The following is a 26024-nucleotide window of genomic DNA, read 5'->3' on the forward strand; positions in this document are numbered from 1 at the left end:
TTTTTTAATAGAATGAATCCCGTAAGCTCTGTGATACATTTTTCTTTCCAAGTGTTAAAAGCAACACTTACTGGAGAAGCTGTGGATTAACAGTTATCATAAAAGCACAAGGAGATACGGCAGAGTCTGTGATTATTTCCTGAAAAATTAACTTCTGAAATTGTCATGCAGAAACATGGAACAAATCATTTGGCTGCCTCATTGGTCAGGGGGCAACAAATTTCTCATGTCTTTACATTCTGTGGCCTTAGGCAAGCTCCAAATTAATGTCTCGAGTAGTTCTCAATTCCTTTCCAGTGAACAGAGAGAACTGATGAGGTTCTTGTACTGTCATAATTATACCTTTTAGTCAGAGAGACCATCAAAAAAGGAAAAGTGCTGTCACCACATTCTAGTGACCAAACCATACTTTAAGTTCCAAATTGGAACACTTTTGAGAGTAAAAGGGAGGCACTATTAATGATTAGGCTGAACTAAAGTGTCATCCAGAACTGTTCCAGGCTATTCTTTTATTTTTTATTGAGGTATAATTGACATACAATATTATATTAGTTTCATATGTACAATGTAATGATTCGATATTTGTATATATTGCAAAATGATCATCATAATATGTCTACTTAACATCTGTCACCATACATAATTACAGAAACATTTTTGCTTGTGATGAGAACTTTTAAGATCTACTCTTAGTAACTTTCAAATATGCAATATAGTGTTATTAACTATAGTTGCCATGCTGTACATTATTTCCCCAGGACTTATTTATTTTATAACTGGAAGTTTGTACCTTTTTTTTTTTTTTTTTTGCGGTATGCGGGCCTCTCACTGCTGTGGCCTCTCCCATTGCGGAGCACAGGCTCCGGACACGCAGGCTCAGCGGCCATGGCTCATGGACCCAGCCGCTCCGTGGCATGTGGGATCTTCCCAGACCGGGGCACGAACCCGTGTCCCCTGCATCGGCAGGCGGACTCTCAACCACTGCGCCACCAGGGAAACCCGGAAGTTTGTACCTTTTGACTCCCTTCACCCATTTCCCCCCGATCCCCACTACCTATGGTGATTCAGGTTGTTCCACCAATCTGTTCTCTGTATCTATGAGCTGTTCTGTTTTTGTCTTTGTTTTTGTTTTAGATTCCACATATAAGTGAGATCATTGGGTATTTGTCTTTCTCCATCTTATTTCACTTAGCATAATCCACTCAAGTTTCATCCATGTTGTTGCAGATGGCAAGATTTCATTTTTTTTAAATGGCTGAATGTTATTCCATTATGTTCCAGGCTATTCTTAAAGCATGTCTTATTGAGATGTTTCCCATGGGTTATCTCATATCATAGCATTTATTCAGAATTTTTAGGGAAACATGACTGAAATCATCTGTTTAAAATATTTTTTTTAATGGTTAAGTTGTGCTATTTTGCATGTATATTCCTTGGATGTGGATCAAAGGACCAAATTTATACCTGAAAAACAAATGCCAGAATAATTGCAGATATCCATGAGTATTACCTAATGGGGTAAGGGCTACTGAAAATAAGACGTATCAATGAAAATAATGTACCTCTTCAACTCTTCCATTGCTGGATGGTCTTCTAGTTCATTCCACAAACATTTATTGAACACCTGTTGTGTTCTAGGCTCTGTTTTACATATTCCTGCTGGAATTGATGGACTCTTACCATGTACACCACGTAATTTGTTAACTCACCATTATACCAAACAAACTTCACTGTTGCGGGTCCACCCTGACACCATATCATAGAAGATCTGATCTCCTATGTCTTTACACTGGGGAATAATTATCACGCGGAAGTTAAAATTATTTCCAAAGCACTGTTGTGTGTCTGCAAACATAAGGCTGCCCGTCATACACTCATAGTTGGAAGTGAGCATTCTGAGAGAGAGAAAGCTCTATAGCAACAGCTGCTTCTCCTGATCTCCCCCAGACACGCTCCCAACAAGGCTTGCTGCTCAGGCATTGTGTCTCACATTTCACAGTGATGTTTATGCCAAAAAACTTTTTTCTTACAAAATGGAAAAAGAAAGTAAAGAGAAATGTTTGGTAAAGACATGCGTTCAGATGTATTTAATCTGTCTGCAGATCTTCCAACCAAGAAGCAACAACTACAGGCTTTGAACCTTCTTGTCATCCTCCTGCCCGATGCAAACAGAGACACACTCAAGGTCAGCTGGATTCATTTATGTTAAATATCCCTCAGAACTAAACAGAGCAATTTTTCATTATTTGTGGCAAAACAAAATGATGTTATCGTGGAGATGTTAGTAGTTGTCTATAAGGAAAAGACCTATTTTTAAGGGCAGATGGTGAAAGTCTTTAACTCTTTATTAATTTATTAACCAGGTTAGTCATGTTAATAGTATCATTAGGCGTTTTTTTGATTTTTTTTTCAATTATAACATTTCTTCTACCAAAACAGGTGATTGAGGTTCATTTGTTAATAAAAACATGGGTGCCTTTTGTTTTTTTCTTCTTTCTATTTTCCTGCATTTTCCAAATTTTATCTGGTGAGCATATACGAGTAAGGTGAAAATTGAATGTTTAAAAAGAAAATCCTAAGGGTCATCAAATATAGCCCACCTAAAAAGGTTACACTTGTTTGTAGTTCCAAGCAGTAGAGTTTGAAATGTTATAATGATGATTTTGAAATGTTTGGTTAGCCAAAAGATAGACCAACTCAAATAAATTCTAGTTATTTCTCTAATGGATTACCTTGAGTTTCTGATTTATACCATCATTTCAAAGTGATTTGGTCTGATATTCATATGATTAAATACCATTTACTATGTATTGTCAGAGGCTTTCATAATAATCAGTGGATTGTTCCACATTGATTAATTTTCCTTAATGCAACCATTTATAGAGTAGTTAGAAAAGGTTTAATTATACACTTTTATAAAAGAGAAAGAAATTTTCAAAATATAATTTAGAAAGAACATCTCCCGTATGTTTTGTTGTTGCCTTAAAAAAAATTTTTTTTATACGGGTAAGGGTGAAACCCTTGCCCATTTACCCCCGATGGTTCTTTCTATGTAAAACGAAAAAAATCATGTCAAAAAATTTCCTGTCAAGAAAACAAAACCACCAGTTGGTAAATCTTGGAAATGTCTTTCTGTACTTCATTAAGACTCCCTGAACTGAAGCTAGGTGAACGAATTCCATGCCCGTGGAATGAATGTTAATGCTCAACTTTTCTGGCTGAAGCAGTTGATGAGGATTGCTGGAATAAAAACACTGCATTGCTGCAGGAGAACTTCCAAAGAGTTAGTTAGTCCCTTTACTAAGTCAGAAAATAATCTTTCGCTTCACTGATTAACTGAATGAATAACTGAGAAGGCAGATTATGTTTGGTTTGGTTTGGTTTTGGAGACAGAGGCCAACTCCAGAAAGGGTTGCATTCAAACATTGTGTGACCAGGGCTGCTGGGTATGGGTGTGTAGACTGTGGCTGAAATAAGGACATCTGGCCCAGGATGAAGCGGGGACCGATTTTCAGTCTGTTCTCTGCTTGCCAGCCGTGCCCTTGACACAGGGCCTCAACTATCTAGAAAGAGGAATTTAATCCATCTTTTTCTTTTTCACATAAAGGTGCCTGTCTGTGCGATGGCCCTGTGAATGATCAATATAAGGTAGAAATTGAAAGACATGATTTACTTAAAATATGCCTGCATTCAGATGAGTTCAAATAATTGTGGGAGGAAACGCTTATTTCGATATGGTTACTGTTGGGCGAGGTTCTAGAACTCGTTCTTGGATTTTGCCTTTAAAGTCCCAGGCACATTCTTTTAAGACAAAATCTGTTTAAAAGTGTACTTTTTAAAATTTTAAAGTAGTTTTAATTTTAGCATATAAGGTTACTGGGAGCACAATTGTATAAATAAGGTGGAAAATACTTTCTTGGGATAAAAAATTGGAAAATGCCAAACAAGTAATTTTACTAATTTACTTAAGCTTTAGTAGCTTAATTAGCCAGCTCTGATGAAGGTTTCAAACAGGATTTCTAATAACAGAAGCACCAAAACAAGTATACCATATATAAGAGAATAAACCATCTAAATTTAGTTCTCTAAAAGAGAAGGGAAACTTCATCACAAGGTAATTTCAGGAAGCTTAATGTGAACTTCCTCAATTTTCCCAGTCCTGTTGCCACTTTTTCCGTTGCCATTTGGAGGGATGGGATCATGTGCATGACTTGTGTAGACTATTTCTACAGCATATCTAAGGGTTTGGAGGGACCATGTTAAATCCCATGTCCTGGTTTAAGTCTAGAGCAACAGGTGTCTTTAGGCAAGTTGCTTCACCAAGATTTTTTTTTAACCTTGGGTTATCGTGCATTTGGACCAATGATCATACCTATCCTTTGACTTGGAGGAATAACAAAGACTAATGTTAAGATATCAGTGGGGAATTCATGTTAATATAATTATTGGCATGTGTTTATCCTTTTTGTAGTTTTAGGAAGTTCATTGTATACATTTTCTTGCTTAATCCTGGCAGGCTAGGAGATTAGTATTCCCATTAAAATTCCCATTAAATTAAAACTACTTTAAAATTTTAAAAAGTACACATTTTATGAATGAGAAGACTTTAAAGAACAGGGATGCCAAAAGGTTTATCCCAAGATCACACATAGCTAATAAGTAACTGTGCTAAGACTCAAACTGAGTTTTCAGAGAGTGGGTCCAGTGATACTTATATAACACCAGACTGGTGATAGATACATTTTTTTTTTTTTGGCCACACTTTGTGGCACGTGGGATCTTAGTTCCCTGACCAGGGATCAAACCCGTGCCCCCTGCATTGGAAGCACAGAGTCTTAACCAGTGGACCACCAGGGAAGTCCTGGTGATAGATACTTTTAAGAAAGGACAGTGCTTATAGATCAGATGAAGAGACAATATATCCAAAGATGAAGTTCTTTCAGCAAAGGCTAGGTTAACATTTTATTAGTTTCATATCTACATATACACACATATTCTAATATCCTGATAGTAATATTTTGAATAACTTTATTGTATTATGTACCCCACACTTAAGTGGTTTATTACCTAATCTCTGCAATTTATGCTTGTAAAGAAAGAGATACACTGGTCCCTGAATAATTATTCTGGTCTCTGGAATAAAATTAAATATTTTTTCCAAACCTTACCAATTAATCTTTTGTCCTCATTTGAGAAGGTGTTGTTTCTATATAACCTTATGCTTGGATTACAGTTTAACTTTGTGAGCACTGGACCAGAAATTAGATACATAAATCTCATTGTTAAATAGGCTATGCCTTTAGTTTGTTTCAAACTTTGAGGGTCTATATAGTAGCTAAACTGGACTCAAGATCAACTTGTTAGAGCTTATAGGAATATTTTTTCCCCTGAAATCCTGTGAGAGATGAACACAGTTTTTTTGTTTTCGTTTTGTTTTTCCATTTTGGCATAGTTTGTTTGAACTTTTTCAGGTAGGAGTTTTAGGCTAAGTATGATAACATGCTTCTTTTAATAGTTAAGAGTTCAGAAACAAAGCCAGATAGACAGGCAATTAAATTCCTTCTCCACCATGTGCTTGCTCTGTGACCTCTGGTAAGTTCCATCCATTCTCTTAGACGCTGTTTTCTCATCTGTATGATGGGGATCAATTACGGCATCTATTTCCAATCAGGATTAAGTGAGGTGATCTCTATGAAGTTCTTAAAACAATGCCTCGCCTGTAGAGATCATTGAATATCTGTGCAGTTATTGTTGTTAATGTTTCGGACCAAAATTGATTCAAGAAAGAAAGCAAAAGAAGAACTTAAAGCTTTATGCCCTAGCAGAAGGAGGGCGATCTAAGCTGCCGTGGCTTTTGTGGAGGGGCGCTCAGAGGACACATAAGTGTTGTCCATGGAGGTGGGAAGTGGGGGGCCTCAAACTGAGCATAAACTAGCCTGTTCTGGTGAAAAGCTTCTTTTCGTCCATTCATTTTTTTGAAAAAAATTATCTTCTCTTTGTCTCTATTTCCCCTTCTCCCCATCCCAGTCTCCATTCTTTTTGGATTTCAAGTCCAGCCAGCTATTGAGTCCCTTAAAACAAACGCAACTGAGATTGAATGAGCCTTTTTAATGGATTTTTTTTTTAATATTTAGAGATAAAAGTACAGCATTTCCTGCAGCAAGTGAATACTTGTTTGATATTTTGAACTATTTTTCAGTGCTCCATGGCTTTGATAGGCAGGCGGTCTGACGCTTCTCCATCCCTCTTCCCACTGCCCAGCTCAGATGTGTGTCCTCTTGCCTCATTCCCCAGGGCCATAGTCCACAGCGGAAACACAGCACCAGCTCCGGGTGTGTTAAGCAATGGAGCAGCTTTGAGGACAAGGCCCACTGGATGTGGCTGGCTGACTGTGGTTATGCACAACTTATTATGTTTTTTAATAAACAAAAATCCCTGCAGTGCCTTAATCTCTTATCTTCATGTGTAACACAGGTCTCAAAGCGTTATTTCTGTTTCAGGCCCTGCTTGAATTTCTCCAAAGAGTCGTGGACAATAAAGAGAAAAATAAGATGACGGTCATGAATGTAGCAATGGTCATGGCCCCGAATCTCTTCATGTATCATACATTGGGTTTGAAGTCCAGTGAACAGCGAGAATTTGTAATGGCAGCTGGGATAGCTAATATCATGCACTTATTGATTAAGTATCAAAAACTTCTGTGGACAGTAAGTATATATTTTCAAGTTCTGTTAATGAGCGATGATATCTAGATTCTGAAGTCTTTTTATTGTTATAGTCTCTATAAAAAGGTAACCAATATAGGTGATTTCAAATGCTGTTAAAGAAATTGATGCCTACTTTTAAAAGTCTCAGTTTTTAAAATGCCTACATGATTAAGTGTTTCAGTTTGGTAACTTCTAAAATATTTTATTTTTGCTAATGGAATCTCTGAGGATTATTTTTTCCTGGATTATTGCTAGGTACCTGTCAGCTCTTGTTTATTGGTGAGTTTTTCTTTCTCTTTTGACAGGAGAGGCTAGCTGGTTATTAGAAGGGTATAGGTTAGTTGGAGGCTAGGTTGTAGATAGGTGGCTGCTAAAGGGACCAACTGCTGAGTTCGTGGTGCCTAATGCCCATCACCTCAGGCAGTCTCCAGTCCTGGCGTAGAAGATGGTCACTATGTCCTTGAACTTCACCAAACCTCTTTTTTAAAATTAATCAATTAATTAATAGTTTGGCTGCGTTGGGTCTTCGTTGCTGTGTGCGGGCTTTCTCTAGTTGTGGCGAGCAGGGGCTACTCTTCATTGTGGTGCACAGGCTTCTCTTGTTGCAGAGCACGGGCTCTAGGTGCACGGGCTTTAGTAGCTGCAGCACGCAGTCTCCCTAGTTGTGGCTCGTTGGCTCTAGGGTGCAGGCTCAGTAGCGGTGGTGCACGGGCTTAGCTGCTCTGTGGCATGTGATATCTTCCCGGACCAGGGCTCGAACCTGTGTTCCCTGCATTTGCAGGCGGATTCTTAACCACTGCACCAGGGAAGTCCCTAAGCTTCTTTTTGAACCTTACACAGTGGGTGGTAATTATCACCTGGATGCTCTGTACACATGGTAGGTAATATGATGAATTTTTTTCCCACAGATTTAATGACTGGCATAGTCTTATCAAATAGACAGTCTTTACTTCTCTCCAAATATAAGAAATAAAGATAATTATTTCTATAGTTTAAAATGGTACTACTTCTTTTTCCTCCCCAAACTTAATTTCATTTCTCCATAGATTCCCAAGTTTATTGTCAACCAAGTGAGGAAACAAAACACTGAAAATCATAGAAAAGATAAAAAAGCCATGAAGAAATTGCTGAAGAAAATGGCTTATGACCGGGAAAAATATGAAAAGCAAGATAAGAGTGCAAATGATGTAAGAAAAACTTGAAGATATACGTAGTTATACAGATTGCAGTACTGTTTTTAATATCTTATATACAACAAAGAGTTTTGAATGTTTTTGTAGGATGAATTTCTATACACTTAGTAGGCTCTGGTACTATATATAAGTTAAAGGCGTCAATAATGGTAGCTATGCTCCTATTAGTACTAATGATGAATACGGATAGTTGCACAGGTCTTGGTGACTCAGCATGTGAGCTGTTGTTAAGGAACAAAGGAAGATAACAAGACAGGATTGTCTCAGCACACCCCCACCCACACATAAACACACAGAGGACTCTGTGGAGATTCCAGTTGCCCACTAAATGTGTAATGTTTAGTAATTAAAACAGTCCCTTGTGTGAACCATTGACCTTTTTTCCTTCAATTTTCTCATCTGTAAAATGAGGAAAAAAACTAACCCAGATAAACAGATAGGTCAATATTGGTGTAGTGCCTGAGATCTTTCCTAGACTTCAGTAAGTCCTTAAAGTGTCTTAACTGGAACTTAAGAATTTGGAGAGAGTTATGTTGGAATGCAGAAAATTAAACTGTTTCAAAAAAGGGATATTTAACTCTTAGTATTCATAAACTTCTGTAAGAGTATAGTAAGAACTGGGTTTACAATAATGAAATATACATGAAAACACATTCAGAAGAAGTGAGTTACCAAAGCTCTAACTTAAGATCATGAAATGCAAGGGTTTCTATTGTTCTATTTATGGTGAAGACACCCCTCCACCACCACCACCACCATAGAAGTTCCTCAGTTACATGCTGACATCTTGTGGAATAATGTGGAAATGCAATTATCAGCCTTTGATTTTTCTGCTTTGGCCTACTTAGGGATCCAGTAATCACACAAAATTTTTTTTTCTCCTTTATTTATTTATAGCTCTCACTCTTACAAAATAGCATTCTCCTGGCATTAAACTGTTTTTGGTCAATTTCAAAGTATCTTTAAAAGCATAAAATTTAGTAAGTGGGAATTGTACATAGTGTTTATATTTTTTGAGAAATGCTATACAGGTTAGAAAGGATTTTTGAGATATCATTCTTGTTTAACTGAGAATGTTCTATTACCTCTAAAGATTATGAATACGTGAACCTCTTTTGTAGCCCTGATTATTCACATTAACTTAGGTGACTTTATATCCTTGTCTTTTTAATTAAGACCGTTATAATGTGATACTCTGAGGAATAGTGTGTATCTAAGAAAACAAAATTTGTGCTGTACCTTTTTAATAATAAGTCCTTAGACAAAAATTAAAATGTTACTTTTTTTGAAGATGGAACGTTTAAATTATTTTGTCATTTATAGAAAAATAGCATTAACTTGGATTTCTTTAGTTGGTACTTTGGGTTAAATAGAGGAGAGCTGGTCTGAGAATTATGTCTGGACTAGTTAGAAGCTGTATTGTCAGTTTAAGGCTTGGGATTTAAGCCTGGATTTAACTCTCAGTTTCATCATGTATTAGGTGGCACTTAATCTTCGAGTTTTGGTGATCCCTTCTGAGAAATTCAGTGATTATTCTGACAAAATATTACTAAGAGCCTCCTTGGTGCTGAAGCCCCACTTCCTGTTAGGTCTTCCGAGGAGATGGGCCTGCTGCTCCCCTACAGGGAGCCAGAGAGGGATGTAGGAGGGTTGGGCTCAGAAGTGCTAGAGGTGTGTGATGGAGCCTGACCTGGGGACCCTGGGCTATCAGACAGGAAGTGGGCATCAGAGGGGCTCCACCAGAGAGTAGAGCAGAGGCATGAGAAACACATGTCAGGCATTAAGTCTCCCTAGCAGAGGAGCTTCCTGGTAGAGTGGTCACCATCGGTGATGGTGGCCCGCAGTGGAGGTCATGTACCTTGTCATTTCGGTTGAAAAAGTTTCATCAGTTGCCAGAGGTTTTTTCCAAGCTGCTATCATTTTCTTAGGGAGAAAAAATGTACCCAGGAAACAATTACAGGACAACAAAGAAAGTAGAAGATAATGTCAAATACTATGCTTATGTGGTGAGTCACCAGCTAATCAGTTTTCTACGTAGGCTTCCATCAGTTGCCAGAATGTTAACTCGAAAAGATTTAACATGAAAGTCTGGACTTCCATCTTGACTTGACAGTTTGGAGGTGGGAGCATCCTCATGTCCCCTTGCCGTAGGGGACCTGTTTCCTGCAGGGTAACAATTGCCTGGATCCAAGTAGCAGCTCTTCCCTTTGGGTGGAACGTGAGCCATCTATGTTTCGATAAACTATCCCCTCCCACACTGTCCCCACATTTTTCCTGTTGGTTTGTGTTTCTTGACTCTCCCCACAAATCATTTGAATGAAACTGGCATGTTTTTTATTTGTTAAACAACTCTTTGATGTGTGGAATTGACACTTAGATAGGGAAGATAATAATTTCAACCTAGGGCCTGTTGAGTGTGAGGTGTGTGTTGGATATCTAAGTGGGGAGGACTGAGGGTGTTTGGAGGGAAAATTCAGTCATCCTGGCCAGTGAGGTACGTGGAGGGGCAGGGGCAGAAGGAAGGCCGGAATGGGGCTCAGCAGGGAGCCAGGCTTCTCTTCTGTATGTGGCAGGGAACTGCTGAAAGCTGTGGCCCCAGCAGTTACATGATTATATTTGCATTTTAGAACAGCTGTTACGATGGCAGGTGAGGGATACATTGGAGGAGTGTGAGAGAGGAGGTTTGGTAGGAGATGCCAGCTAATTTCATTGTTGATGGGAATATATAAACTGGTAGAATCCCTCTGGAGAGCAGTTGGCATGTGGCAAAATCTTGAAAACCATGCTCCTCATTGGACTTAGAAATTCCTTCAGGGGGATAATCAGACGAGCATGCAAATAGTTCTGCTTAAGTTCATTGCCATTTTCTGTCTACTGGCCAAAATTAGAAATAATCCAAAGGGAAAGAGGTGGTTAGTTAAATATGTTATGGCATATCGAGATAATGAAATACCATGAAAATGGACAAGTGTATATATTGGCATTGGAAGATATTTGTAATATGTTGAAAGAAGAAGTTACAAATCAGTGAACAGTTCATCGCTGTATTTGTAAGGGGTAATAATTATCGTTATTTTGAATGCTCACCAGAGGTCAGGTATGCTGCTAAACATTTTACCAACATTTTATTTAATATTCATAGTAGTTTAGTTGGAGTTTATTATTAAAATAGTCTCTCTCTTTTTTTTTTTTTTTTTAAACAGATCAGGAAAGTGAGGCTCAGCAATGTTGAGTAACTTACTTAAGGTTATCTAGATAGGAAGTGGTGGAGCTGTAATTTGAAACCAAGTCTATATGACTTTAAATCCAGGTCTCTCTACTGTTATCCTCTCTTTCCCCATAGAGCACAGAAAAACTCCATCTCCAAATCCTGGGCTTATGTATAGTAATAAAATTGAACATGTATTACTGCCATTATTAGATATGTTTAATATATAGCTTTAAAAACAGTTCTGGGTTGAGCTAAGGCCCAGCAATGGGAATGGAAAGAAGTGTTGAATGTGAGCCAGTAAGACCCATATCAGTGAGATGGTGAAACTGATTAGATGTAAGGAATGTGCAAGAAGAAGGAATCTAGAATGACTTGCTGATTTTACTTTGGGTGATTTTATCAGCAAGATAAAACATCCAACAAAAGGAACAGACTTTGATGAGATAGTCAGTTTTTGGCATTTGGGGTTGACATGCCTTTGTGAAAGTTGGCTATGTGGGCCTGAAGCTCAGAGGGTGGCCAGAGCTGGAGGTGTGCATTTGGGACCAACATAGAGATTGTAGTTGAAGGCACAGACTGGTTCCTGTTACACAAGTGGATATATGGGGTAAGAAATCAAAAAGGCAAAAACCCCACTATTTAAGTAGTGGGCCATGGAAACGGAACTGGTAGAAGAGGGCAAGAAATAATAGGAAGTAAGAGAAAGTTGAAGACTGTAGTGTCTTAGCCCCCTGGGGGAAGAATAAAGTAATGGAGCTTGATCAGTAGTACCAAATGCTACAGAGAGGTTGAGTAAGGTTAGCCTTGGATAAGAGGTCCTCTAGATTTTGCATTTGAAAGGTTAGTTGTGACTTTCTCCAAAGCATTGTCTGTGACTATTGATGGAAGAAACCATGCTTTCTAGGGATTGAAATGTGAAAGACAAGAGATTATAGATCATGAGAATCCATCAAGGCAATATTTTTTTAAAGCCCTCTGTAATGCTATTAATGTTAACTATATATAATTGGGCATTCATGTTATTAAGACATGCTTGACTAGGTAAATTAATAGTTTGAATCAGGTTGTAAGGGACACAATCTACTTAACAAGACCAATGTTTATAATGACTGCAGCATATTAATTATTTGGTACAAGTGTGAATTTCTTAAGTACTAATGAGACATCTATTAATTACAGCAAGAGGAAACACTTAGTGAAAAATAACATAATTGTAGACTGTTTGAAAATAACCATTTTCTGATAGCCTTCAACTTGTAGTTGGGAATGATATCTCACACACACACACACCACACACACCACACACACAACATCAAACACCAGGAGTCATTTGGCTTGATAGAGCCCTAGCTTTGCCATTAACGAGACATTAATGGCAAATCATTTTCTCTCTCGGGGTCTCAGTTTCTTCTATAAAATGAGAGTAAGACCAGATTAATGGTGTTTAACCAGAAGTATACAGTAGGGGCTTCTGTGGTATTATTTTAAAAAACAAAAAGCAAAAAACCATGCCTGTGCTGCTTCCCAGACCCACTGAATCAGAATCTCCCAGAGCAGTACCTGCACATGTGTATTGTATAAAAACGGTCAGGGTAATTTCCCCCCATCTGCTGTATATGTGTTTGTGTGCACATATATTTAATTTTATTATGGAAGTTTTCTAACATACACAAAGATAGAATAGTATATGAACCTCCATAAACCCATCACCAGCAATCACCCATATTTTTTTAATCCTGTTTCATCTTGTCTTCCACACCTTTTTTCCTTTTAGTATATTTAAGGAAATCACAGACCTTTCATCATTTCACCCGTAATTACCTCAGACTGCATCCCTGTCTAAAAAGGCTCTAGGGCAGCTTTGATGAGCATCTGGTTATGAATTGCTGAATCATGCAGGTTTCAAGTCCACTGTGGACTTAGATCTGGGTGAGTTTTCTTCTGTCATTTAAGCTTACCTCTGAAAGTAAAAGGAAGCTGTACATTTATGAGAGAGCGTGAGCACAAAGTGGGGCTCTGTGAGATTCCGTGAAATAAGCCAGGCTGCTCACCACATCTGCCCTCATTGTAGAGGGAACAAAAGTTCTCTCTTCCTAAGGTGAGCTTCAGTGTTAACTCAGGATGATCTGCTGGTCACACCCTTAATTCACAGTCGAGAGCTTGAGCTTTAGAGAGCTTACGAGACTCTCTAAGAGTTCCAAAATGATCTGGTAACGTTTTTAGGGTTTTGGACATGGAAAAGAAATCTGTTTCTCTCATCTTCTGCCATTCTCCAGAAGAATCCTGGAGTTGGCAGCAGTGCGGTGTAGACTCTGGGTCGTTTGTGGCCGAAGTTGTGTGTCTAGTCACAGCTCTGTTTAGAATTCCATCTCTGGTTTCACTTAACAGCTCTGACCCAGAGCATTGTCGCAGGTACAGTTTCAAGCATCTGCTTTAGGTCTGGAAACAGTGTCTGGATCTAGTTGGGGACTCATGTGGAAAATCAAATTACAATATCAAGCACAAAATCTTGTTTCTTTTTCAGACATTCTCTGATTTTTTTATAGTACTTAAATACCATATTAAAAGAGAAAAATATCACAACTTATTTCATTATCAATTAAGTGATTATTAATTTTGGAAGTTACTTCAGGCCCTTCTTTAATGTTCTCTGAATCTGTAAGTTGGATAAAAGTTTAAGCATTTGGATAACAAAAGGCCAGTTATAGTCAGAGCAGACAGTTCAAGACAACAGAAAACGACTTCTGTATCTCCACCTCCAAGTGAGGAATATGCCATTTTAGTTTAAGATACCCTGCTAAAATGTCCTTGTTAAATTTTCTAAAATGTGTGTTATATCTGGCCTTTATTTGAGAAAGTTATATGTCCAATTTGCCCTTTTGAACGTAAAAGGTTTTTTCTGTAGTATTAAAAAATGTCAGCTTTACATTTAAATTAGCTTTTAATTTAAAAGAAGAAATTAACATTTCTCCTGAGGGTCTGACATTAAATTTATGGCCTCTAGAGGGTAAAAATATGAGCAACACAGTATTTATCTACACCTTTTGAGAAAATACTAAAATCATTGTTTATTTTACCGGATAGTAAGAACTAAAATCCTATTTTTAAAAATATACTTTCGTTCAATGTGTAAAACATGTGAGGGCCGTATGAGATCATTTTCTCTATTTTAACAGTCTTTGCATGCATAAGAAATTAACTAACATTTTGTAAGTTGTAAAATCCTTTGTGACTAATTTTTAATGGCATGTTAGTCAGATACTGCTCTTCTCCAGTCCTGCTGTACATCATAAAACTTCAGCTCCCAAGCACACCAAAGAAATTTAAAAGTAAGGGACAGAGTCACAGCTGTTAAGGCAAAAAAAAAAAAAAAAAAAAAAAAAGTGAAATAGGAAGGTTACAAAGATTATACTACTCACAGACTTAGTTATTTTTACGGCTCAAGCTAAGAACAGACGGTTTGGCTTAATGATCAGGCATGTTGCGTCTATTCAAAGCCTGGCAGCTCAGTGTAATTAGCATACTAATAGCTTTAGTATTCGATACACCATGATCCTGGAGCTTAATGGTAGTCGTCATACACTATTTAAATGAGGGCTTTGACATCATTTACTGTTTATCATCTTTAGTAAATATCATTTGGCCACCCTTGTCAAGAAATCCAGGGAAAACTTTCCAGAAACAACTTCTAAACACTTCATCTTTAACCATTGCACGTTACCAGTTAAACTAATTTCTCCTCCAACAGCAAAAGGCAGGGTAGATTCAAGTTGAGTCAGGCTGTTAATCTTTTTATTGTTGTGAGAATTTAGATGGGATGTATTACCACAGAAATAAACACTCTGAGAATTGTTACTGTTTCTCACACACAAACACACACACATACACGTGCACCGAGGGGAAGGGTGTGGGAAATGTTTAATTTCATAGCCATAAGAAACCTGTACACACGCCACTCCCCATATGCTGGCAAAAGCCAAAATACAGCAATTACCTGACTTTTCACATACGCATGAGAACTCTCAAGTGCCCTCAGAAGCTGGTACCTGGGCCTCTTCCTTCTAAACTAACAATCAGAGAGACGCTGGATTCCTGTGTCAGATGTGGTGCTCTTGGGTACAACCCCTGACACCACCCTGATTTCAGTGTTAGGTTTTATAAGAAATTATGGCCATACTCTCCAAAGTATGATCCCTGACCTCATTTAGAAAGTATAGGCCATGGTCATATTGTTAGGGGTCTTTAGTTGTTCATGAGATGCCTTGGGGGAGAAGTGGCTGCATCCCCAAGCAGGTGCATGCTGATGTTGGTTACTCTCTGCAGGACCAAATGACTGAATTATCCCTTGTAGCATCTTTAATTCCTTTCTTCTGTTCTCTTTCCCTCCCTGTCTTTTCCCAGTAGCAAGGGGAGTAGTAGTACCATGTGGTAGATAGAAGCAACTTAACTTGTTTCTTTCAGACAATATTCCTAAGACTATTTTCTGCTATTAAGGAAAATACTCATTGGTATAGTTTATTTTATTCTGGAGAAATTTTACTTTTATTAGCATACCATTTTTAGAGAGAAATTATATGTATATATATATGTATGTGTATATATATATATATATATATATATATATATTTTTTTTTTTTTTTTTGGCCGTGCTCTGCAGCATGCGGGATCTAGTTCCCCAGCCTGGGATTGAACCCATGCCCCTGGCATTGGGAGTGCAGAGTCTTAACCACTGGACCGCCAGGGAAGTCCCCAGTGAGAAATATTTTTGAGTGACTCACGTAATCAGTAAACATTGACAGATGGCTACAGATGTCACTCAGATATGTGGCATGTAACTAGAATACAGGTGTCATATATTAGAATCTCCATCATAAAAGAGATTCAGTGGAAAGAGGAAATTCCTCTTGATTCTATGGAGTCAGAAACCCTCCACGGAGTGTTTCATGCGGTTTGAGGTGTGTGAGCTGGGCCTTGAAAAATGGATAGGTAGCAGGGGATATTTCAGAAGGGGAGGAGAACATACGTCAAGATAGGAAAGCATGGTGTTTGTAGTGAATTTTGACTGTCCTTTTTTTATCCAAAGAATGCAATATGCCACAAGGAATAGTGGGGGAGGCAGGGAGCAGAGGAAGGTTGTTATATTCCTGAACTCTTTACAGCAACATATTATTTTTCTGGATCATTTTGCTTGTATAACTCATTTATTGTAGACCTTCTATATATAAAAACTTAATCATATCAACTTACTTCACTTTAAATGTCAGCATACGTTTGCCTGCCGTTTTTGATATTCTAGGGTTGTATAAGATGTAATTATGGAAACAGTTTTTGCTGCTATTACTTTCACCAAAGAAAGCCTCTATGTAAGGATATTTGGCACTATGACTTGAGCAGAATTTCCTAACGTTTAAATCAGCATAAAGTAGATGTCGATCTGCAAACCCCAACCTGCTGTTTAGGACCCTCCTATAGTATAGTTATAACAATAGACTAACAGAATCCAAAATACTGGTACTTGTTTCCCTGAGTAGGCAAGGTGGATTGGATCTTATCAATACAGACTCAGTGCTTCAACTGTTGCTATTACAATTTTCGCTCCACCGTTCGAGTTGTCAGGCCCAGCTTATTGTTTTTCACCTCCTATGAGGAAACAGTTGAGGCCAGGACAGCAGGCAGAATGGCCACAGCAGGATATAAGCTAGAGATGAACCCCAAGGGAGAAGTGCATGTAGCGTAATCCCTGAGTTATAAGATACTTCATTGATTGAATAACTGCTTTGGAAAAAGGTAACAACACTACCACGTGAAATGCCCCATCCATTGTAAGAAGCAGCTCATTTTCCAAAATGCTACAGATGAAAATAAAATCTGTCTTAGAATCAAGGGAAAAGGCAAATTAGACCTGTAAACTAGAGGTGAGCTGGAGGTCAGAGACTAGGTAAGGTATCAGGCCAAACTACAAGCCCCAGAAATGGGAAGCCAACAAACCAAGCCAGGGGTCCAGGCTGGATGGGAGAGAGAGAGCAGGAATTGAGGGGTCTGGGCACAGGTTGGGATCAGGACGTCCTTTAGGGCTTGAGCTCAGTATCCCCAGGGAGAGGAGTCATACAAGGCTGCTAGGAATGCAGTCCCTCATCTAGTCTAGCAGAATGGTGAGCGGGCAGTACCACATGCTTTGTCTTTGACTGGCTTGGAGAGAATGCACCCTTTGGGGCTTCACCGAGTGGTCAGGTGAGGGCACAGCCTGTCTCTACAGGTTGAGCGTGTGTTTGTAGCCTTCAGGGAACGAAGCCATTGTCGTTCCGGGCACGCAGGCTCAGCGGCCATGGCTCGCCGGCCCAGCCGCTCTGCGGCATGTGGGATCTTCCCGGACCGGGGCACGAACCCGTGTTCCCTGCATCGGCAGGCGGATTCTCAACCACTGCGCCACCAGGGAAGCCCCTTTTGTCCCTTGATGGTCCTATGCAGTATTGCTTTTCTTTGTTATTCCTGCACTACATCTCAGATGTTACTGAGAAGCAGTCATATCTTTTGGGGGCACCTGCATTTTTATGCAGCCTGATCTAAAAATCATCTTATTTTTGTTAAACGTTGCAAAGAATCACGTTAATTCCATCTGTGATATATTTATACTTTGTTTAAAAAAAATACAAGACCATATACATTTAAAAATGATATTATGAGTACAAAAATAATATTGTGCAGGAAAGACTTGTGTCTTATTTATTTACTAGGTAAGTAGACTTAGCACAATGCCTGGTACTCAGTAGATGTTTAGTCAATTTTGGTTGAATTAAACAGGGTGTTTGTAGTGTTTAAAGCATTATGTTTAAACATAATTTGTGCGTGCTGTTTGGTCTAAGATCTGTTCAAGAACATATGGTTATAAATAATAAATTAGTATTTATTTTAGCAGAGCCGTTCAGACTTAATTAAGCCTAATATTTTGAATGCCATCGTTGATATTTTGATATTACAATCCTCAAAATCTTTCTCTGATAACCTTCCAAATACATAAAATGTTCTTAACGTCTGTGGGCAAAGGATTTAGAATGGGTCAAGTTCAAAGTATGCGGTCGCAGTGTGTGCTCGTCAGCCACGTGAGGAGCAGACACAATACAAATGTATTAGAAAAGTATGTTTCATTTATTTTAATACTCTCAGGGACAAAAATTTTTGTGAAATTTTGTGGATGCGCAGAAATGTTTTTTAAAACGCTTACATTGCAATAGCATGCAAAGTAACTTCTTTCTGATTCAATTTCATAAATTGCTACATGAAGAAGCACCCTCTAGTAGATAACACTCAGAAATCAGCACTTAATATGGCAGTAATGGTTATTGCTGTCATTCTTTACATCTTTAAGAATAATTAAGCATTACTGCACAGGCATTATGAAGTTCTCCTATCACCATTAAGAGGATATTTGAGGTTTGATGTAATTTAGCAAATTACATTATGTAGTAGTTAAGGTTTTTATGTAGTGAAGTAAAATGCATAGTAGTTAAGCACACTTACCGTATAATGCATTGTACAGAGTTACATGTTCCAGCTGCTGCCAGCTTTGTTCCAGTGTCATTATTGCTTTGCAGGCTGACGTTCCTCAGGGAGTGATTCGAGTGCAAGCTCCCCATCTTTCGAAAGTTTCCATGGCAATACAGCTAACTGAAGAACTCAGAGCCAGTGATGTACTTGCCAGGTTTCTCAGCCAAGAAAGGTAGAGGCCTGTTTCGTTTTAATTATTCCATGGTATAATTCACTTGCTCTCTCTTTCCGTCCCCTCTTTTTTTTTTTTTTCTTTTTAAACTATGGCTGGTGTGAGGGCTTATTAATGTTGTCTTCCTGGCAGAAAACAAAAGCAGACTTAACAATTAGACTGTTGGAATGAGTTGAGTTCATTGGGTGTAGTTTGTGTTCAAGTGGAGCCTGTTTCGAACAGGAGGTCTGCGCACTCCTTCACTGTGCCCGCTGTGGGCTTGGTCCATGACGCCACTCAATAGTCTCTCCAGAATATGGTGATTGGAGGTTAATTACTGTGTGTAGGCTGTTAGGAAAATCACTAATTAGGATACAGTGGGATTAAAAAAAACAAAAGGTACAACTTCTTCTAGGAGATATAATGAATACAAAGAAATGCTTAAATTTTAAAACAGAAGGTATAAAGACTTGAGAGGGGACAGCCGGTCCCTGGAGCTCTGAAGTCAGTAGGACAAAGCATGCTATCCTCAGTAGGAACGACCAAGCCTTCCCCTCTGTGTGCAGCTGGTGGGACAGGAGTAGTCCTCTGAAGGTCATTGGCATCCCTCCCATGTACACTTGCAGAGACATTTTGCGATATCTTTTCTTGAATTTTAGGGGTTCGAACAGGGTATAGGCATTTCAGTGTTCAAATTCTTATTTTTAGCTAAAATTATATTTTAATGCTTCCCCCGCTCATTTCCACTCATTGAAATAAACAAATCTAATTTTTTTTTTCTTTTAAAGACAGGGACATCAGGGACGTTGGCCTCTTAACTTCTGTCTACTCTGTCTCCCATAGAATTTCATCTCCTCAGTCTAACATTCAACTTTTCTGCCAGAACTTCTCCAATTTTAATACAGAACCACATGTATTTAATACGTGTCTGCTCTGTCTACGGCTCTCTGCTAGATGTTGGAAGGGTTATAAAAAATACTTTAAACTGTCTTCCCTCAGGGTTTGTAAATTGGGAGAAGAGATGAGCCCGTGCAGTTAACAGATGGTGATGAAATAAAAGAGTGTCTTAGTGCTAATTCTGGGCTTTCAGTAAGCCAGCATAAACTTCCCTTTCAACCATGCTCAGAAGGAAGTATTATCTTACTTCTGTTATACTGATAAGAAAACCAAGACTTTGCAAGGTCATGCGTTACATAGGTGGTGGAGTAGAGCTGAGTTCTAAATCTGTGGTTTCTGTCCCCCAAGGCGGTCCTTTAACCCCTCTCCATACTGGCTCGAGCGCCTAGAGGCTCTCATGAATCTGGAGGCCATTGGTGCAGAGTCTGGGACTAGATGGACTTTGGGGGGATTAAAGTCCTGGGCCAGTTGGAATTTTGGGGGATTAAGTTCTGGGAGCAGTTGGAATGTCTTGGATGTCTTTGCTCCCTAAAAGTTCTCTCCACTTCAAGGGAGTCAGTCCACAAAGGGTGTACTTGAAGATCTGGCCAGACTTCAGACATAAGCAGCTCTTCCAGGCTAGACATGGTTTAATTTACACAGCATTTACTTGCAGGACCCAAGTGCTCAATTTAATCTGTACTTGTGTTCCTCTACTTGTAGATGACACAAGGTGTGACTCTGAAGTTGTATGATATATTCCACTCTGACTTCAATATTTAGGGTAGAGTAGGATAATAGTAGGCATACTCTTATAAGAAAGCACCAGTTTTGTGACAGTTGCCATTTGCATATTTGGATTTTCTGCTTGTGGTGCTTTGCTACCCCCTTAAGTGGAATCCCTTCTTCTACCTCCCCCCTTCTTGCCGTCCTGCTTCACCCAGAGGGAAGTCTGGTAAGCATCTTGGTCCATTTGCCCTTTCCCCCCCAGTCCTCAGCCCTTTCCCTTATGCTTGGGGATGCCGGAAGCAGATGATCTGGATCCAAATACCAGCTTTTCCTGAATCATCTTAGGCTAGTTTTTATAATCTCTATAAGTCTCAGATTCCTCATTGTAAAAGTGGGCCTACATTATAGCCTTGTGATAATTAACTGGGAAAATGACCGTGAAGCACATAGCATTATCTGTCTGGGCCATCTAATAAGTGAAATTCTCAGTAAGTGTTTATGTGTATCTTCTTTCACCACTTTCCCCTCCTCCCATTTGCATTCCACTTGTATAGTGACAGTGGGAAACCCTACTTCCCTCCATCCTTTTCTTCACCTTCTTCCTCTACTGAAGCCCAGAACACATGAGTGACATAAAATAAGTGCCCAGTGACTTCACCAGTCTTTGATAACGACTGTTGTCTTTTCTGTATGGATTTGTTGATTAGTATTAAGTGAAAGCTCATGTGTACCAGGAAATCCAGTTCAGGGTTCTTTAAAGTGGCATAAGAACATAGATACTCAAGAAGCAAAATCTGAGAACAATATCTGACTAGAATTTTTTTTTAGTCTGCCAAAACATTCCACTTGGTTTTCATGAAATAATGACTCTTTTTATACTCATAGTTTATTGGGTTATGTACTATATTTAAAATGAAAATAGAATTATTACATTATTTAATTTCAAAAATAAGCATACGCCAGTTTGAAAACGAAGTGAATCGTCTCTTGGTCAGGATACAGCTTAGCAGGGCAGATCTTAAGCATGAGGACTCCCAGAGCCCTGAGCAGTCAGTGTGTCATGGACAGCAGAGTAGATGGAGCTGGATAACCAGATGAGCCATTAAATGGTTGGTTAGGAAAGCCTCTATGTACTCTTTTTTTCTAATGGTTTGGATAAAAGTCAGACCTGGTTTTCTCTTCTCAATTCCAGGGAGTGTGTCCTCAGGGTCTTCTGTCAGTGGTTCACAAATCTTTCTGAGCATCAGAGTCCCACTAGAGAGCATTTAAAAACCACATTCTCGGGTTCATGTAGACAAATTAAATCAGAGTTTCTAGAGCCCTGGATCTGATTTTTAGCAGGTTTCCCAGATATAGAGATTTTTGTAAACCACTGAATTTTACCCATTTTTATTGTTTGAACCTAATGCTCTGGAGAGTTGATTCTCTGAAGAGTATAAACCTGTACGTGCATCCTACTTGTAAAGTCTTCATAATGTGTATTTGCTTCTGTTTTGAGTGTATGTACCTCCCGTATTTGGACGGTCAGCACAGGGAGGTTTATGAACCATGTCCTAGCCTTTATATTCATCTTGCAGACTATTAGAGTGGTCAGCACAGCAAACCCGTGATAAATACCTATTGAATAAATACAATGTGAAAATTAAGGTGGAAACGTTACTTCTTAGAGTTTTATGAGGACCTTTTTGGTTCCTGTGCAAAATAGATGACCATATTAATAATTTTATTGGCAGCTAAAATGTTGTTACTTTTCTTTTTAACTTTACAAATTTAGATACTGATTTATTATTTCACCTTCAGATGTACAGTTCCATTTGTTTATTTTAATATACAGGCGTGACATTTTTATTACCTATTCAGCGCATTTAACAGATGGGAAAATACAAACGTGTAGATAATTACAGTATGTCTAAGTTATGAATTTTCCATACAAGCTAGAATTCCCCAAGGACATTAAAGTGATTTACTTGCAAGCTGTCTGATGATGCAACTAATCAGTTTGTTTTATCCCTAGTAGTGGGGTTGCCCAGACTCTCAAGAATGGGGACGTTTTTTTGTATGAAATTGGAGGAAATATTGGTAAGCGCTTTTTTGTTGTTGCTATTTATTTATTTATTTATTATTTTATTTTATTATTTTTGGCTGCATTGGGTCTTCGTTGCTGTGCGCGGGCTTTCTCTAGTTGCGGCGAGCAGGGGCTACTCTTCGTTGCGGTGCGCCGGCTTCTCATTGCAGTGGCTTCTCTTGTTGTGGAGCATGCGCTCTAGGTGCCTGGGCTTCGGTAGTTGCAGCATGTGGGCTCAGTAGTTGCCGCACGCAGGCCCTAAAGCTCACGGGCTTCAGTAGCTGTGGTGCACGGGCTTAGTTGCTCCGCGGCGTGTGGGATCTTCCCGGACCAGGGACTGAACCTGTGTCCCCTGCACTGGCAGGTGGATTCTTAACCACTGCACCACCAGGGAAGTCCCGGTAAGCACATTTTTTAAATCTTGCATTCCATATGCTGATTTGACATTGCCAGTGGTTATTATTTATGTCTTTGGGAGAGAAAAAGAAATTAGAAGTAAAATATAGCAAGCTGTAGATAGTTGATGAATATTGTGGATTTCCTTTTAGTGGTCTCACCTTTCTGTTCTGGCTCCTTAGAGCTTCTTTGTACAAATGCCCATCTATGTGGAACCTGAGCCAAAGGCAGGTTCTCTAAAACAGGAATAACTCCTAAAATGGTTAATGCAGTTTTTCAAAACTTTTTTCTTTTTTATACACTGATGGCACATCTTAATAAAGGAAGTAATTGAGCTCATTTAAGACCAAGATGACACTTTTATTATGGTACAGTACTAGATATAGTTAGTGAAAGCAGAAGTTATTTTTGCCATTGTTGATTGCCTACTAAATAATATACATATGCATACATAAACATATTGTTAGCTTATGAAATAGAAATAAGATAAATGGATTCGTTTTGACCATGTCTCATATTTTGTTTTCCCACGTGTAATTATCAATGGGTTGTCCTCATCTTCTTATTAAAATTCAACATAAACGTTTTCTCTTATTTTGACCTTTAAAAAGGTAAGAGTGAAATTGTCAACAAATAAATGAAATGGTGTTTAATTCAAAAGAGTAATTGAAAATATTTTAAGATAAGTTTTTAGAATTTTTTTCTAGGACTTAAAAATTTTAGTAAATATTGAAAGTTGAATGCAAGAGTGTGAAGACTCCTAAAAATTTAAATAAACCACAACTCCACTAGAACTCTGTATTGTTACCTGTATTAATCAAGATTATTAGGAAAAAAAAGATTAAGTATTAGTATATTTGATTTTGCATTTTGCTATTAGATATTGGGAATTAAGCATGGTTTCTTACTTAGGTCAATTCAAAACTGTTGCCACTCTTAATAAAGGTGAATAAGCTTTTAAGGAACCATTTAAAAGCCCATCACAGAATTTTCAACTTCCTAAATTAATTTGAAACCTGCACATTTAGAGAACTACTCAATCGACTTTTCCAGTATTTGGCCAAGCCTTATAATATTATGGGAGACAGGAAAAAATGAGAACTAGTTCGAAGCGTAAGACTTGAGTTAAACCACTAGGCTTAAAGTTAAAATTGCATCCCTATCTCCCCACTGTATTAAACTGATGCAACATCTCTTTACTAGGGGAACGCTGCCTCGATGACGACACTTACATGAAGGATTTATATCAGCTCAACCCCAATGCTGAATGGGTTATAAAGTCAAAGCCATCATAGAAGTCTTAACGCTGCAAATAACCGCAAGGACTCCCTTAGTCATATTTGCTGGGTCAAGAGTGTAAATAAAAGAAACAGTAGGACACTTTTATTATTCAAATGTACCTGACTCTTGAATAGTGACACACTCAAGCTTTAAAAAGTTATAGATTTGTGCTGCTGCCAGATTATGTTAATTATTTTTATTCATATTATTATTAGAAAACATCTCTGGAGTGAGAAGAAAGGGGCTTATTTAGCTTGGAGGCTATTTTCATACACTCTGTGGAATGTGTCCAGAAGTGACATCATTTTCTTTAAATGTGAAAATATGCTCTCTTCCCTCTCTTTTTTTCTCCTAAAATAATACATACAGTAATATATGCTTTTTCACCTTTCTCTCCTCCTGACATCTGCCTTCCCCCAAATGGGTTTACTTTTCCACCAGAAAGGTAACAAATACCAGGTATGGCAAGTTGTAAGGGCAGTACCTCTTAAATCAGACTGAATTCAACAGTATTCCTGTCTCTATTGAACATTAATATTTATCTCTTTGAATCATTTGTTCAAACAGTAGCATCCCACTTCTTCCTGCTGTATCACATGAGGTGATTTGCATTTTTTTTTCAGTTTATCTGACATGTGCACAGAACTGTATCCACTATCAAGAAAATAGAACTGTCAGAAACTGCCAATTATTACTGCACCATTTAAGACTTACATACTCAAAATAAATAAAAAAATCCACGTGGAATAACTGGATTATGGATAACAAGAGAGTGAAAGCCAGATCACTTCACGTATGCTGTAGTCTTCTCAATGAAACTTAAAAAGTCATAGCTGGCTTTACCTGTTGTCATATTAACAGTACAAATGTGCATGATTGTATGATCCAGTAATTGTTGAGAATGTATTCTACTGAAAGAGGAATTTTTTTTTTTTAACTCATAAATAAGTCAACAGTAAGAGTTATTCTTCTGGGTATGACACAGTCATATGAACAAGCTTTTGTTTGTGTCCTTATTTTAAATAATCAGAGCAAATTTATTACAATGCGGTGGAAAGGACTATTCCCAGGGATTTTAATGCACAAACCATATTGTGAAAAGAGATGAGCCTCTGTATGTAAATAAGAGGAATGAAGTGACAGAGAAATGTTCAATATTTTTTGAGTTTAGAGTGTAGTAAATAAAAGGTGATGTAAATAAATATTGCACAACTGTGTTTATGATACTTTTATTAGGACTTTAGGAAAAATTGCACATTCTCAGAAGCTCTTGATGTCACTCTAATTAGGAGGGAAAAATGCTGCTAATGAGAACAGTCGCAAATTTTAATTATAAGAGCAGCCTGTGGATATGATCACTTAAATATCTTTGTGGTGATTTGTGCCATTGCTTTTTTATTTAACAAATTTTTATAATTAAATGCATTTTTCTAAATTATCTTCTCTTGGAATTATTACTTTTAACCCTATCCGTTCATGAGTATAATAATGGACCATTTTTGTTTTTGTTAAAAGTCATTTCTACTTTTACTGTTCCTATTTATTGTTCCTGTGTAATTTTTAAAGTGGGAAGACACGTGGGAGATTTAAACTTGTTTCCTTTCTTTTTTTTTCCTCATGCAAATTTCTATTCTTTAGGATTTTTCAAAACACACTGTATTCTATTTCTGATTTTGACAGTATATATTAATTTCTCAGTTAGTAAAATGTTTTATTAATATTTTCATTTAATGAAGACAGTTAACAATATAAAAGCAAAATCAAGTGCTTAATGCATTTTAGGGGTGCCCAACTTAAATAAAAGACAGGGGTGAATATGATTTAGATAAATGGCTGCGTAAAGCATGTGTCAACTAATTGTCACCACATT

At 38.1% G+C, this 26024-nt stretch overlaps 1 protein-coding gene across 4 annotated transcripts in view; it reads left to right on the forward strand.

Moving 5' to 3' along the window:
• ARHGAP18 (Rho GTPase activating protein 18) overlaps positions 1 to 25587 on the forward strand; it is a 133993-nt gene extending 108406 nt beyond the window's left edge. Inside the window, exons 10-15 of one of the 4 annotated variants that reach the window (XR_009521926.1) lie at positions 2103 to 2185; positions 6501 to 6707; positions 7754 to 7894; positions 18704 to 18828; positions 22427 to 22878; positions 24077 to 25587. Coding sequence is in view for 2 of the 4 variants with exons in the window: in XM_060029979.1 (XP_059885962.1) it covers positions 2103 to 2185; positions 6501 to 6707; positions 7754 to 7894; positions 18704 to 18828; positions 22427 to 22491; positions 24077 to 24168 (713 nt within the window). In the remaining 2 variants the exon portion in view is untranslated. The remainder of the gene's footprint in view (positions 1 to 2102; positions 2186 to 6500; positions 6708 to 7753; positions 7895 to 18703; positions 18829 to 22426; positions 22879 to 24076) is intronic. The other 3 variants (XR_009521927.1, XM_060029979.1, XM_060029981.1) reach the window with 3 other exon arrangements.
• The last annotated feature ends 437 nt before the right edge of the window (positions 25588 to 26024 follow it).

This window comes from Delphinus delphis, chromosome 14 (genome assembly GCF_949987515.2).
Source record: "Delphinus delphis chromosome 14, mDelDel1.2, whole genome shotgun sequence".
Classification (NCBI taxonomy): Eukaryota; Metazoa; Chordata; class Mammalia; order Artiodactyla; family Delphinidae; genus Delphinus; species Delphinus delphis.